Here is a 16,084-nt window from a genome sequence, read left to right as displayed (position 1 = left end):
TCCACTTTTTGTCACTCCCAAGCCTGCTGCCTATAATAAAGTTTTATTGGCACACAGCCATGTCCATTCTCCTAAGTGCTGGGCTACGCTTCACCACAAAATCAATTAATTGATAACGAAGCACCAGGGGGAAGTTCTTTCTTCTCCCCTGTTGGGGCTTTGCACAAGATTATAATCTTTCAAAAATATATATATCTGTTGCTGATAAAACATGAAAACAACTATGTGGGGGCTTCATTTCAGGGAGAAATAGCATGCAGTTAGTAGCAATACTGAAATAATCCTGAAGGCAAGCTGTTAGACTAAGCCTTCAAACATGCAAAAACTGAAAATAGCAGTCAGGTTGGCTTGTTTTAGGAATAAGTTTTTAAACTTAAAATTATTCTATTTGTATTTTTGAGACAAAACACAACAAAAGAATGCTTCAGTGAATTGGTTATACATGTTTTAGAAATCGGTTGGCCTGGGTGGTAGAGCACTTGCCTAGCATGCACGAGGCCCTTGGTTCAATCCCCAGCATGTACGTACACATACACACACACACACACACACACACACACACACACGTTATTTTGAAAGGTATATATACACTGATTCCTTGACACGGTTGATAGAATGTTTTTATATTGGCCACATTTTTGAAGTTTTGATTTTCATACTTTCTACAAGAAGATTGGACACGTCTCAGTGCCTGTAGTCTTGTCTCCCCCATTAGGCTGAAGAGAATCCATTCCATGGGCAGCGGGCCACACCTAAAGCCCTCCTCCTCGGCCCCCTGCAGAACCAGAAGACATTCAACAATTCCCTTTGTGTCTTTGAAGGATATTCCCCGAGTCCCTCCGGTGGCTGATGGCTACCCAGCAGTTTGAGTCTGCCAAGAAGCTGATCCTGCACTTCACCCAGAAGAACTGCATGAGCCCTGAGAGCGACATCAAGGGCGTGATGCCCGGTAAGTAGACTGTGGGCTGGTGAAGGTGTCCAGGGTCTCTGTGGAGCAGGCCATGATTCCTGGGCTGGTTTTTCTGTCCCAAGCAGCTGTTCTGTTCAGTTCTTCTGCAACCAGTGATTTGAAGAAAGGCAGCAGTAACATCTAGAGGCTAGGAGTTAGAGCAAACTGAAATTCTCTCCCCTTTCTGGGTACTGGTTTCTTTCATGATCACGTTCAACACACTATAGTGTTCAACATTGCCCTTCCAAATCTAGAATTGGGGTATGAGCCCACACCCGATCTTCACTGTGTATATTGGGCTTGTGGCACTCAGCCCGACCTGCCTGAATTCCCTGCCCTTTCAGATTTAAAAGCCACCAAAGCCCTGACTTGGGATGCATATCTACTATCGCCTTCCTGACCTCTCTTTTCCTAATAATGACCTTCAGAGAGCTGGCTTTGTCTATTTCTGGCCATGACCTATTTGCTGGGCAATGGAAGAACTGGAAAACCATACTGTTCTTGGATAGTGGGTTCTTGTGAATCAGAGGCATTGTGAATCACAAGCTAGGTGGGGCTGTAAAGTGAGGGATCCATAAATATTACCAGAAGGTTGTTCACATCCACATTCCTGGATCCCTCTTTGGACCCAGAGATGTGGACCTAGGAGATCTGAATAAGCCCTGAGAACTTAGAATAAGTGCAATAAGCACTAGAAGAGATTCTGGGATGAGTGTTGTACGGATAGACTTCTGAAAGACACTGTAGACCCAAGTGCCCTATCCTGAAGACCTGGTATACATTGTTACTGTAAAATTTCCTAGGAAAAGAATCGACAGGTCCTTGTCCAGGGGAGTGTGCACATTTCCCCCACCAGCAGAAATCCTTGTTATGACTGTTCATTCATTCAACAGATATCTACTAAATGCCCACTGTGTGTCAGGCGCTGTTCTAGATAGAGCAAGGAAGGAAACAGGCCAAGGCTTGCCCTCAGGGGTCTTGAAGGCAGAGCCTGCCTGCCGACAGGAAGTGGATCCACGGGCACTCAGAGGCAGGGGTGGAACAGCAGGACAGAGGGATGGAGAGTGGTGGTGATTGACTGAAGTGGGAATTGGCTGGGCGAGCCTGGCTTCAAGGCACAGTGAGCAGGGTCCTGCGCCAGGTAGGAGAACGTACCCTGCAGGTCTCCATGCCCCATAAGAAAGGGACAAGGGACCAGAACAGAGAAATGTCTAGCTGCCTTCCCATTAGACTCCTGAATCAGAAGATGTGATAACCTGGGTTGGTAGAAGTGCCACCGGTACTGCTGCTCAGCCAGGATGCCATCTCTCCCTCCACCTGGAGGACAGCCAGCTGGGCCACCACCACATGCTGGGCAAGGTGTGTTCTACCAGCCCTCAGCCCCAGAGGAGAATACAGATCAACCCAAAATCCTGTCCTCTCTGGCATGAAAGATGGGAGCCTGGTCTGTTCTATGTGCAGAGTATTGAGTGCTAGCACCTCAAGGGAGCATCTGTGGTCCCTTTGATCCAGGCGCAAGGATAGCAGAGAAGATGACACATAATGTTTATATGGCAGTCCCATTTCTAAATGATTTGCAAGTATTGACTCATGTATTTAATCCTAAATGCTTTACATGTATGAAGCTATTTCTTCCCAACAGTCCTATGAGGGAGGAACTATAAGTGTCCCCATTTGCAGATGAGGAAACTGAAACACAGAGACTAAGTGGCCTTGCTGTGAAACAGAGGTCACATGACTGCTAGGTAGTTGAACCCAAGAAGTGGCATCACTGGGCTGCTCTCAGAGAGGAAGGAAACCTTGGAGATGTGTGGGAAGGAATGAGTATTATATTAAGCTTTTTCTTTTGAACCAGATTTGCTGGCTTTGGGTCATCCCCAGAGCTTCCCCAAATTTCTCCAGGCCTCTTTCATTAGCAGGTTCATGCTCTCGTGTCTTACGGTACTTTTGTACTTGCCTTTCCCTAATTAAATTATCATACTTCACTTCTTGCGGGTTAAAATATTGCCCGGGAAAAGCTTCTTTCCTCAATCCTAATTACACTGATTCATTTCCCTCCTGTTTTTGGAAAGGAGTATTAATTATTTCCTTGCTTATGGGCTTTGTTCGTGCTCATTTCTATTCTGCAGTGCCGGCCAGGAGGCAGGGCAGGGTGGTTGGTACACTTGACACTTAACCCAGGAGAAAGCTTCACTCCACCCTGGAGCTGTCGTCACAGAGCTCTGTCTGGGGGGCACTAACTTCACATCTGCCTCTGGCTCTCTGCCGCCTCCTGACTGTCAAGGGCTTTGATGACAGCCTTGAGCAAAACTGGGGAACACTTGGGGGATGCAGCACGTCTCTTACATCTGGCCAAAGCTGCCATTTCCATCTTCGTCCACTGATACATTTTTCTGCTTGAAATCATCTTCCCATCACTTCTAGTCTCCTAACCCACTCCTGGTCTCTTTACTCAGCCCACTCCAACCAGCTAAATGCACTACTTGCTCTGCTCCATCCTCCCTGCTGCCCCTTCTATCTGCAGCCAGATCAAATATCCTCAGGTCACATCAACTCCTGCTTTAAAACTCTCTCGCAGCCCCCCTGGGCCTTTAGGATAGATCCCTGCATCCTCCAAGCAGGGACCCTGCCTGCTCTCTGCCTACTTCCCGCAGACAGCTGGCCTTGGTCAGGCTGCCACATGCTTCCCCACAGGGCCCACCCCAGGAAAGTCCCCTTTCCTCTCTCCCATCTTGGCTGAGTCCTCAGAGCTCAAGTCAACCCCCAGCTGTGCATGAATATTGCTGCCACACTTCCCGGTTTCCCCCCAGGCTGGCTGTAATGAAGGATTTGTAGGACTCCTCATTAGTGCCTGCCACTCCTGCAGAGCGGTGAGGCTTGGTCAGGTAGAGCTGGTCTGCCGAGCTGGCTGCTCTACCCCTAGCCCCCAAGAAGACCTGACATGTACCAGGAGTTCCATGAATATTTATGGAATATACAGATCCAATCCTCTGTCACCAGGAAGGGTTAGGGCTGCTCATCCTGTCACCTCTGGTTACGTGAGTGACTTGGGTGTAGCTCTAGGTGTGTGGGGGTGGAGGGGGACTGCTCATGCCCCTATGAGTGCATCCTAACCTTGGGTTTATGCTAGAAGAAAACCTTTTGTTCCAGAATTTTCCATTTCCATTCCTCTTTTAAAGCTATCTTCAGTTTATCATTGAGCATGTCTGATGTTCTTAGTGGTGTGTTGCAGCTGAATTACTTCAGACACTTGGATGTATTCCTGAGTGTCATTCTCTCCATGTCACATGACATGTCCAGATATGACAGCATTCCTTCCTTCCCAGGTCATAACTCCCAATATTTTGAACACTTATAGCAGAAGTAGAAGCCTTGACGGTTCTAAATGAGGCCATATTGGTGCTGTCGCTCACTGCAGGAAACTCCTAGCGTAAGACACAGGATCAGCCCCTTGCTTTTTAGTAATGGCAAGGCGAGCAAAGAGCCACGGGGCCTGGGGAAAACCCTCGATGTGCATTTAATCCACGACACAGCCTTGTGATGGGGGGGAACCTCAGTTCAGGCACAAAGAGGCCTCTTCCCACCATCCCCAAGGTTGCCCCATGGAAAGGAAGTCTTAGAGAAAGAAAGCCCAGAGAACAAACTTCCTTCTTTCCCTTCTTGGGGGAGAGCCATGCGTGAGGAATCAGTGTCCTTTGTCCTCTTGCACCAGGCCCTCTCTGGGCAGCCCGCTAGACGCTCTGGACAGGTGGCTCTCAGAGCCAGGGAGAGCCGGGCCTTGCCCTCACCTGCCTCATTCTTTGTCTTACCAGTCAGTTCAGAGCCTTCAGTGACTACAGGGTCCCAGAATAAGGACACCTCTGTGTCCTCTGCATTAGGTAACCACCCAAAGTCACAGCACTCACAAGTGATGAAACAGATTTGACACCTGACCTTGCTTTTGACCCCTCTGACGCGTGACTTCTTGCCCCTCTCCGAGAGGGTTGGGTCAGGGGAGTCACGTATCAGACAGTGGCAGGGATCTGCAGTGCTGGGTCAGTTGTTGAGAATGTGGGTAGATTTTGAAATTCAGTTCTCTGGAGTGACTGTGATAAGACTCGGAAGGCAAAGTTGCTCTAGTGGCCAAGGGCCACCATTCTAAATCACTCCCTGGGGGCTGAGGGCCACACAGTACAGAGACAGCAAACGTCTACTTCAGAACGTGGGCTGGGGCCTCAGAGCCGCTGCCCTAGCGCTTTGGGTGTACATTTTTTTCCATGGCTTTTATGGCAGTGGTGCGGCTTCTCCTCTTCCTCCTCCTCTTCCTCCTCCTCTTTTCCTCCTCTTCCTCCTCCTCCTCCTTCTCCTGTTTCTATTTTTCTCCCCCCCCCACTTCTCTTTTTGCCTTTTCTTGCTTTTCATTTCTGTAACTGCCATTCTCCAGTTTCCCTGCTAACATTAGCCTTTTCCTCAAGCACCAAAGCAAGCTCCCCATACACCGACCGCCCTGCAGACCGACGCAGAGCCCCCATGCACCTCCTGCACCTGCTGCGGGGTGAGCTGCCTTTGCCTTCTCCCTCTGCTGGCCTTGGAAAGACTAGTTGGCCTCTCACACCCAGAGCTTCCAATGTGGAGAGCGGGTGACCAACTTTCAGGGGTCTGCAAGGCCACCTCTGGCTTCTCACCACCTCTGCCTCCCACCGTTGGTGGTGAGAAGCCAGGGCGTGTGCAGTCAGCAGACACAGGGCTGGGGTGCTGTGCGGATGCCTTGATGCCTTCCTGAATCTGGTCCTTAGGGCAGCACTTTGTCTCACTTAACAGATAAGAGCCAGGCTCACAGCATGAACATGGTCCTCCATGGCCACAAGGCAGAGGGACATTCCAGGACCCCAGTGGGTGACTGAAACCACTGAGAGCACCAAACCCTGCACAGGCTTTGTTTTTTCCCTCTATAGGTATGCCTGTGATAAAGTGGGATTTCCAAATAGGCACAGTAGGAGATTAACAATAATAACTCATAGCAAAGTAGAGCAATTATAACAATACACTGTAATGAAAGTTATTTACAACTTATGGATCGCGAATATCTAGAAACTTCCATTTAATATTTTCAGACCACCATAGACTGCAGGTAACTGAAAACTCAGCTAAGGGAAGACACGTGGATGATTTTCCCAAGGAAGCACAAAGCCAAGCTTCCATCCGGGCTCCTTGGGCCCTCACCACACCCAGACCTCTGATGCTGCCACCCAGGGGCGGGGAAATGCAGAGCAAGAGGGGCTGCACCTGTTTGGTCAAATTAAGTAGGCTCTACCTGTGTCTCCGTTTGAAATTCTTCTAATGACTGTAGATCAAGAAAGTTGAAGAGTTTGGGAAGGGGACAGCATGAGGCACACCTTTAGCAGCAATGTCCCTGAGGCTTGTGTCCGATGGATTATCCAGGTGTCTTCCCACCCTCTCCTTTTATTTCCATCTGCAAGGAGTTTAGGTTCGAATCTCTTAACTAGAGAGACAAAAGGTCTCTTCTATTCAGTGACCTCATGGGGTCTTAGAAGTCAGCTAAGGTTTCTTACAACTCTCAGCTTGTGGATTTTATCCCAGAAGAACGCACTTTGTGCTGAGGGAGTTTTATGTTGTTGCTGATAGGAGGGTGATGGGAGTAACGGAGCCTGACAAAATATCAATATCCCTGCAAAGGTTAATTTAATTCCATTTAGAGTAATGTGGTTACCTCCGTACACTATAGTCAATTCTTAGACTGAGCTCTAGGGCTTAATGTTATTTTAAAAAAAAAGGAAAAAAAAAAACTCAGATCATAATTCAATTGCTACAGCTTCTTTAACATTGTATTTCATACACAATGATGCATTAGCAGTTAAATATGGGCCACATTTTTAAAAAAGAAACAACTTCAAATGTATGTAAACTTGTTAATGAATAATTAAATTTCCGTGGAAGATTTACCTGGTGAGAAAACACAGCAATTATGGTAGATTTCTGATGAGTTTTACAACAGTGAAGATACCTACATCATTGAATGTAAGAGTATCTGATATTCATATTCCCAGGCTCTTAAGAGAAATAGTCGTATACTGCATAACGATGTTTTGGTCAATGGAGGACCTCATACACAGCTATGGTCCCATGAGATTTTTTTTTTATAATTTTTTTTAGTTATCCATGGACACAATCTTTATTTTATTTATTTATTTTTTAGGGGGTGCTGCGGATCAAACCCAGTGCCTCACTCATGTGAGCCAAGAGCTCAACCACTGAGCTACAACCTCAGCACCCCCATGAGATTTTTTTTTTTCCCCATGAGATTTTAACGGAGCAGAAAAATTTCTAAACATTCTAGCTGTATAACATCACAGCAAAACACATTCCTCACGTGTTTGTGATGATGCTGGTGACAAGCATACTGTGCTGCCAGTCATATAAGAGTAGAGCATATACAGTTACATACCGTGCATGGTACTCGATAATGGCAGTAAACTGGTTCATGTGTTTATTACATATAGTATACTTTTATCACTAATAGAATGTCTTCCTTATTGAAAACAAATGGTGGACTATAAAACAGTCTACTGTGAGGCCAGCAGCAGCCTCGTCTGTCTCGTGTTTTCCGCATCTCTCCATGGCATCCAGAGGCCCCTCAGACCATCTGGGTCTGTGTGAGCACCCAGTGATGTTTGCATGAGAACAAAGTCATGCGAACATCACATTGTCAGACTGTAGCCCCTATCGCTATTATTAAGTGACTAGAGTGTATTTATTTAACCATAGAGAAAGTTTGTCCGCAAATTAGTGAATTTTTGCTGATGGGAAAATACAGGTCGGGAGAACTCAGGAGCTGAGGGGGTCTGTGGATAGTCAGGCAAAATGCCAGCTGTGCTGGTTTGCGCAGACCTGAATCTCCACCCCTAAATATGGGAAAGAAGAAAGTTCTGGAAACTCAGGAGGCATGGTCTCCCTCAATCAGAGGAATCCTTCACATCTGTGGGGTAGTGATTTGGGGATCACTCTTGGATACTAAAATCTGCAGGTGCTCAAGTTCCTTCTATAAAAGAGTGCGGTATTTGGGCAGAACCTTCACACAGCCTCCCATACCCCCTAGGTCATCTCTAGACGCTTCATGATCCTAATTCGATGTAAACCCTATGTGAATAGTTACGTTGTGTTGTTTAGGGAATGTCGTGTCAAGAAAAAAAGTCTGTACATGTTCAGTAAAGAGGCGATTTTTTTTTCCTGACATTTTAGATCCACAATTAGTTGAATCTGAGGATGACAACCCGTAGATACAGAGGATGGACCTATATGCCCCCAGACACTCAAGATTTCCTCAGTAGATAGGGGCCTCTGATATCTATTTCAATGCATTTCTTATTCTGGAATAATTTTGTATTTACAGGAAAGTTGCCAAGACAGAACAGATTTCCAAGTGCCCCTGACTAACATCTCTTTCATGATACCTTTGTCAAAACTGAAGAAACTGAATACCAGCATACACCATTCTTCCATTAGTGGCTACTGACCCAGGACAGTAGCCACTAATGGAAAATGGCTACATGCAGTTAGCCATCTCTTCTCCCCACCTCCATCCCTCATCTCCCTCTCCCCTGACCTGTAACAGTTTCTTGGTGACTCTGACAGTTTTGAAGTGTACTGGCTCTCTCTCCCAATCTGTGAAGTCTCTTTTATTTTTTAGTTCCTAAGTGGAAGATTACTCCACAAGGACACCCGCTGGCTAGAGAATAGAGAGGGGACCCAGGAAGCCAAGTGTGGGACACTGCCGCTCACGGGCAAAGGCCAGTCAGCTCCTGGAGGCTGGGGCCTTTCCTTGTTTTGATCTTCTCTGTTAAATTGCCAAGTCAGCACCAGGACTTCCGCAGACTCGTGGCCTGGTTACAGTGACGTAGGAGCAACTGTGTGACTCGGTCAGAAAGACTTCCCGGCTACCCTGAGCCGCACCAGAGTCTCAGTGTCATAGCTTTACAGTCTGTCACATCCTTTTGAGTAAAAACATTGTCTGTCTTGTTTTTGTTTTGTGTTTGGGGTGCTGGCATGCTAAGCATGTGCTCCACCACCAAGCTGTACCCCAGCCCCAGATCCCAAAGACTTTTTGTCATCTAAAACATGCACATACACGTATGTATTCATTTGTCTCTCAAATGTCCACATACTATATGGGCAATTTCTAACAGAAATGGCCATAGTCATGGCATCAGAACCAAAGAATACAAGTAATAATTTAGACTTAACGGATATATAGAGAATATTTCACCCATCAATGACTAAATATATTTTCTTCTCAGCATCACATGGAACATTTTCTAAAATAGACCATATTTTAGGCCACAAAGCCAGTCTAGCAAATACAAAAAAAAAAAAGGCATAATCTTGCATCCTATCAGATCATAATGAAATGAGATTATAAATCTGTGCTAAGATAAAAAATAGGGTCTCTGAGCTGTGGGTGACAAACATGGATACATATTCTATAAAGAAAAGAGCCATTTGTTTTGTTTGCCCGGGCATAATGAGGGCCTGGGTAACCTAGAATGTCATCATCAAGTGTTATACTCAGAAAAAAGTTAAATGAGTCTACACTGTTTATTTGTATGTACCCTGCCTGGGTAACCCCCCCTCAAAAAAAAAAAAAAAAAAAAAAAAGCTTTGCAATGGAAACTTACACTACTATGTTTTGGCTCCCTTTCAGTCTCTGTAGGGGATTTTGAACTGCAAAGTTAGAGTCCTATGAGTACATTTCTTTCCCAAAAGCCTAGACCCTATCCCCTGTCTTAAAGGAAGGAAAGGCTTTCTCCCCTCTGTGTGGTGCCTGGACTGGAATTTTCCATTCTGCCCAGTCTCATGCAGTCTGTCTCTTACAGAGCTGGAGAAGGAGCTTTCCCGGAGACCCAAGAAGGTGTGCATTGTGAAGGTGGTGGGGACCCGGAACCTGTGGAAGAACATTGTGGTTCTGTGTGTGAACTCGTAAGTCACAAGGGGACACATGCAGCCAGGTGGGGGGCAGGCAGGGCCTGGGATGCAGGATCCTCCTCCCTGCCCGACAGAGGATTTTGAATCACAGCTTGCCCCCTGCCTGCTCTCAGGCCAGCTCTCTGTGAAGGGGGTCATGGGAAGTGTGATACACCCCATCAAAGCTACTTATCTGTGGGCTTGAAGATACCTAGTCTCCACCAGGAAGCCTCGGGCAGCTAGCACCCCAGCCAGTGGTCCCCATCCCAGCCATCTTTCCCTGTGTCCTGCACAGTGCTGAAGCTCCCCAAGTACAGGAAGCCCAGATGGAGGCCTAAGCTGGGTCACAACAGATGTGCCCTCAAAACAATTCCCTCTCTCTGCTTTTCAAAAAAAGCAAGGGGGTTTGAGATGATGGGCCCTTGCCTAGCTCTACAGGCCAGGCCACAAACCATGCTCCGTGCCTGTCCTCAGCCCTCCTGTCTCACGCCTGTACCCCAGCCTGCTCAGAGGCCCCAACCAGGGGTAGCTGCAGATAATGGTAGGTCAGCCTGAACCAGGAGCAGTTCAGATGCTCTAAACAAGAGGCCTCTCACACCCTACTGTTCACACTCACCTGCTGGGCCCTACCAGGGAGCCCTTTGCTCACACAGCGGGCTTAGCATAAACCCAGAAAGGTCCTTCCTGTCTCAACCCATAGCTTAATAAGCTGCCTTTCCCTGACTGCAAAATAGGAACCTTCATTTAGAATCAGATCTTATCTGGGGTAGTTAGCTCCCCATAGGGGTTAGGGGTTGGCACATTATTTGTGAAGGTCAATTGGGGGAGGAGTTTGCACATTATTTGTGAACTGGGGGAGGAGTTTGCACTTGTCTATAGAAGGTCTAAGCCTGCCTTCAGGTAAAGAAAGGCTCAGGGTTGGAGCCTGTCATTCCCCACAACTCTTTTCTGTCAAAGTAGCTCCATTTAATCAGTTCTCAGTTTGGAGGTTCCAGATTAAATTTCATTTGTGAAGGATACAAAAGATTTTACCACCAAAGGATAGAAAAGGAAATATCTAATCACTCTTTAAACCTTCTGTGATGACCCGCCATAACCCCACAGTGATCAAGCCAGCACTCTCAGCCACCCAACATGAGTGCAAGGCACAATCACCCCACGGCTGTCCAATCTCAGGCACACGCCTGATAGGCTAATGGTGCTATTAAGAATGGAAAGACTTCTCCAACTTTTCTGTTGAAAAAAAAAATCACAAAATTTGGCATAGACGAGATGGCAAGTTTCCATTTTTATAATTCCTGTGGGGGGAGGAGGATTCTATTTCCCTGGTTTTATTATCTGAAAATTAGCTGCTATAAGCTTCATTTCTACCAGAACAACAACAACAGCAACAAAAAGGAGCAGATTGCCTTGAGATCCCAGCAGGCCAGGAAGAAAAGAAATTGACACGGGATCCCAGGAGACTAACCAAATCCAATCAATTGCTAGATTATAAAATAGTTGCCCAGGGGAGCTGGGTCCTGTAGAGGATCTCCAGAGTGGAAATACTTTCTCTAGGCCCAGGGTGCCTGTCCCCTGTGGGGGCGGGATCTGTTGTAGTTGACCTTGATGCATCCTCAAGGTCAAATGAAAAGCATTTAGATTTCCCTGTAGCATGAAGACAGTGGTTAGGAGAGAAATTTTTAGGTGTGGGACAGACAGAGCTGACATAATGAATGGGCTGTTGTGGTGTCACAGGTGTTTCAGATTCAGCCACGTCCTACAGGACCCCTCGGAGCCCCGGAGGTATGTGCTAGGCACCGTCAACCTCCCTGGGAGTGCTTAGCCACATTTTCATTCCTGTTTTCCTGGAGGACATCTGTCAGCCACATTAGGGTACACATTTTCATGCTCATGTGGGACAGTAAAGGACCACACCCAGGACAGTGAGGGGGAAGCTGGGATAAATGAATAACTGAGAGAGTTTCCTGAAGACTAAATGTCTCCCTTTGGCCTGATTTCTAGTCGGCTCGTCCCAGTTCCCTTGGTTGAGAAGCCAGAGGTAATGAGTGAAATAAGTAGTTCTCTGGATGGATCCCCAAGTTTCCAGAACCCAAGCTACCAAAGAGGGGGAGAGACCCCAAGAGGCAGAATATCTCAGCAGTTGTCACTGACCCACTGAGAACTGCCCTGTGCCTGTTTGCCCAAATTGAGGTCGGCATGGCCACTGACAGGGCTGTCAAATGAGCACACAAAGAGCTCTGCTTTACACCCTCAGTTCGCAGGAAAGGTCGCATTGGAACAAGAGGCCTCTCCGACATTTCTCTGAAGTCTCCTCTTCTGTATTCCACTCTGTCAGAGGTTCATATTTGATGACAGCATGTTTTTTTCCCCTCCCACACTGAGTTGCTTCCCTCTCTCTCCCGGTCGCCCCCAGGAGACAGGGCTTCCCTTCGGTCTATGCATGCTGCCCACTGCCCCTCCTGGTGTATGTGTGTGTGTCTCCTGCAGGCTGACAGGGTACGGGATCCACCACTGCTTTGCCAGGAGCATGATGGGCCACGAGGTGAAGGTGCCACTCCTGGAGAACTTCTATGCTGACTACTATACCATGGCCAGCATCGCGCTGGCATCCTGCCTGGCCATGTGCGTGGTGGTCAGGTTCCTTGGACGCAGGGGAGGGCTGCTGCTCTTCATGATCCTCACCGCCTTGGCCTCCCTTCTGCAGCTTGGGCTCCTCAACTGTGAGTGGGCCAGGGGAAAAGGAAGGGTGGAGGTGGGGGGGTGCTGGAGGAGGGAAGCAAATACTTTGGAAAACGACCAAGAGTATTTGGAAGGCTTATCAGTTAATTTTCTGTTACTGTAACAAAGTACCCAAGATAATCAGCTTAAAGAACAGAGAAGTTTACTTTGGCTCTCGGTGTTGGAGGTTCCAGTCCACGGTCAATTGATCCACTGCCTTTTTCCTCGGGACAAGGCACATCGTGATGGAGCTCATGTTGCAGGAAGTTGCTCACCTCATGGTAGAGGAGAAGCAGAAGAGAATGAGGAAGAGTTAGGGGCTGAGGTCCCAACAGCCCCTTTGAGGACATGCTCCCAATAACCTAACCCAGTCCCAATAGGTCGAGTCTCCTTAAGTTTCCATCACATGCCAGTGGCCCCACAGGTTGATGACTAGGCCTTCACATGGGCCTTTTGAGGACATTTGAGAGCCAAACGGTAACAGAAGGGTTGGGGGAGGCCCGAGGAGTGCTTCCTCTGGCCTAAGTGTTCATTCCAAAGTCAACAGCCTGAAGAAACTGCTTTGGGAAGGATGGTCCTTTAGTAGAGCATCTCTGGTCCCTGCCTCTGAGGATGCTGGGCCTTCCCTCCGGCCTCTTCCCCCAGCTCCTCGGCCCTAAATCAGAGTTCTCGCAGCTGCACTGTGACTCCACAGCATGCCCGGCCCTCAGAGTCTTGGTGGATGTGACTTCACTAATGAGCAGACTATTTCTGTGTGATTCATCACATGACAAAGAACAAAGGGCCTGTTTCTTTTGTCTGAAATTAAGGGGAAAATAAATCTGTTTTGACACCCTCACGTGGGGGGCACTGCTTTTTCGTATACATTCTCGTTTTTCAGTTTCCCCCTGGACCAAAGAAATTTCCTGATAAATGTCTAAAATAATTTAAGGAAAGGCTAGGAAATCCATCTCGTCCCTCCAGTGAGCTCGATATAGCTCCTCATGAACAAGTAGCCACCTCTGTGTGTGTAGAAAAGCACCACTTCATCCCGGGCTGCGCAGAGCACAAAATGAACGAGCAGGATGCCTTCTCATGCCCAGGCAGTCCTCCGGGGACAGGCTGGGGACACTGTGGGTAAATCAACACCCCTAGGGCATGCCCCCTTCCTTTACAAGGGAAGCCAACCCCAGCTGTCAGTTAGACTCACTGACTGACCCTGTGCCCCTCAGATGGAAGCAGCCCTGTTGTGCAGACTGGATTATAAAACGGCTAGTTTCAAACTCAGGAGGTATTTTTCTAACTTGGGCAGGTTCTTATGCATTCAGTACCTTGCAGGGAGCCTGATCCTATTTGCAGCTGTGACTAATGATAGAAATGGACAGGTGGCATCTCTCTCGCTCCGTCCCTGTCCCCCTGATGAGCATTGCACTAGCTGCCCTTCCAGGGAGCCTCTGCAGAGCTCACACAATTGGGAAAGATGTGGCAGTATGCCTCTGCCCCCAGGGTGTCACAGATGCCCTCTATGGCCCTGAGCAGTAACCCTGGAATAACTTTATATGTGAGGAAATTCATCCTCTGGATTTACTAGGGTAAATCTGTTCTGAAGGGTTGCATTCTCTCCCCAGGCTCTGAGGCCGGTGGGGCTTCAGCCCTCTCTTCTTAACAAAAAGCTCTTTGTTTAGTCCAGTGTGAATTCCACTGCCCAGGCAGCCGGCGCCGACCCAGACATAGAAGGGAGTTAGCTCAGAAACAAGTCACGTGGGCGCGTAGTACACTAGCCCGTGTCTAACATGCCTTCTCCCTCTCTTCCCGCTTTTGTCATCCTGTGCCATCGTTTCCATGGGCCTAGTGATCGGAAAATACAGCCAGCATCCAGACTCAGGTGAGTCCCCAAAGCTGTTCCTGCACATTCTCATCTTTTAATGCACCCATGTGGGAGTTTTCATAAAGACTCACAGACTGGCTTCCTTTTTCTTTCTCTTCTCCTCCCTTTGCCCTCCAAGAATTGCAGCTGAAGTTGGCCGTAGGTTGGACACTATAAGCATACATTTGTATTCTCTACCCGCTCTTGCCGCTACAGAGAGCCACTCCTATTTCCCCGGTTTTGTGCAGCTTGGCACGCATGCCCTCCCTATCCCCTGGCACCCAAAGTTAGCACAGGCCCTTGGCCCCCTGCTGATATTGCTTTGTCTCATGGACAGCGCCTGGACAAGATCAGAGAGCCCTTGGAACACTGGGGCCTGGAGGTCCGTGCTTCCAAGGAGAAGCCTCTGTTCCCTTGCAACTCAATGCAATCTCGCTGCTCTCCAGTCATGGGACAGCAGGCGGCTGCCCTGAGCCTCATGCTGCCATCACACCTGCCTGGCCCAACCCAAGCCCATGCCTCAATGTCCCTGAGGAGTGTTTGCCCTCCATGCAATCCTGGCGGGGGGACTAAGCTGGGCCCAGGTGTGTGGCCCACAAACACATGCCAATGAGCTATGCTTCACGCTGCCTTCTGCAAACTAGGCTCTGGTGCCACTGATGAGTCGCTGGGATCAGCTAAGCACTTTCCCTCCGAGCCCTTGAATTCTTCTGGGGTTATTTGAGGTCTTGTTCTCTTAAATCAACACTAAGATACTCTGCCTCCTGGCATGGGCTGATCAGACCCAAGGCTGAAATCATGGAGGCTCCTTTGGAAGCTGGGGCAGGAGGGATGCTGCTAAGACAGCAGGAGGACGGCCACCCTGCTCCCTGCTGGGCATGGCTCCCGGCTTCAGGATTCAGGTCACTGTAGCTCTGGCATGCTTGATGGACAGGGACTCAAGGAGCCCAAAAGAGTTCCCTGCCAAGAGGGCTCCAGGCTCCTAAGCCTGGAGGTGCTACCTGACCAAAGGAAACCACATGCCCCTGACTGTACTGCACACTGGCAGCGGGGAGCAGGAAACCCTTGGGGGTTGTCCCAGGCTTCCATCCTCCCATCCCTGCTCCTGCTCCGCACCCCTCACCCCCAGCCTAGCTCCCTCCTGTTCGTTCTTTTCTGTCTCCCCTCACTTCTCCTTCTTTTTAATCCCCTCCAGGGATGAGTGACAGCGTCAAGGACAAGTTCTCCATTGCGTTTTCCATTGTGGGCATGTTTGCCTCCCATGCAGTGGGAAGCCTTAGTGTGTTCTTCTGTGCAGAGATCACCCCCACGGTAATAAGGTGGGTAACAGGGGATACCACAGCACATTCTCTTCTGGGGACTCAGAGATGAGTCCTTGGCTACAGGCTCAAGTGTCACGAACCCCAGCAGCTTTCCCCGTCCCTGGCTTCTGGACAAAGGTACTGGGTGTGCAGGCAGTGTCAGCTGCATGACTCACAGCCAGATGGACAGCTTCACTCTGACCCTGAGGCACCCAACGGGCAGGTGAGAGTTTGATCCCTGGTCCTGTCCAGGAAGTAACCAGGGGAATGGGGAGCAGGAAACTATTCACATATGGGAAACATGATGAT

The 16,084-nt window shown here is 48.5% G+C and overlaps 1 protein-coding gene across 1 annotated transcript in view; it reads left to right on the top strand.

The window, feature by feature from the left end:
- Slc22a23 (solute carrier family 22 member 23) overlaps positions 1 to 16,084 on the top strand; it is a 179,131-nt gene that overhangs the window by 151,780 nt on the left and 11,267 nt on the right. The window contains exons 5-9 of the mRNA XM_026407108.2: positions 822 to 949; positions 9,820 to 9,922; positions 12,398 to 12,630; positions 14,460 to 14,492; positions 15,670 to 15,793. Of these exons, the coding sequence (XP_026262893.1) occupies positions 822 to 949; positions 9,820 to 9,922; positions 12,398 to 12,630; positions 14,460 to 14,492; positions 15,670 to 15,793 (621 nt within the window). The remainder of the gene's footprint in view (positions 1 to 821; positions 950 to 9,819; positions 9,923 to 12,397; positions 12,631 to 14,459; positions 14,493 to 15,669; positions 15,794 to 16,084) is intronic.

This window comes from Urocitellus parryii, chromosome 8 (genome assembly GCF_045843805.1).
Source record: "Urocitellus parryii isolate mUroPar1 chromosome 8, mUroPar1.hap1, whole genome shotgun sequence".
NCBI lineage: Eukaryota > Metazoa > Chordata > Mammalia > Rodentia > Sciuridae > Urocitellus > Urocitellus parryii.
Note: the sequence above shows the minus strand (reverse complement) of the source record. Positions and strands in the feature narration are given on the sequence as shown.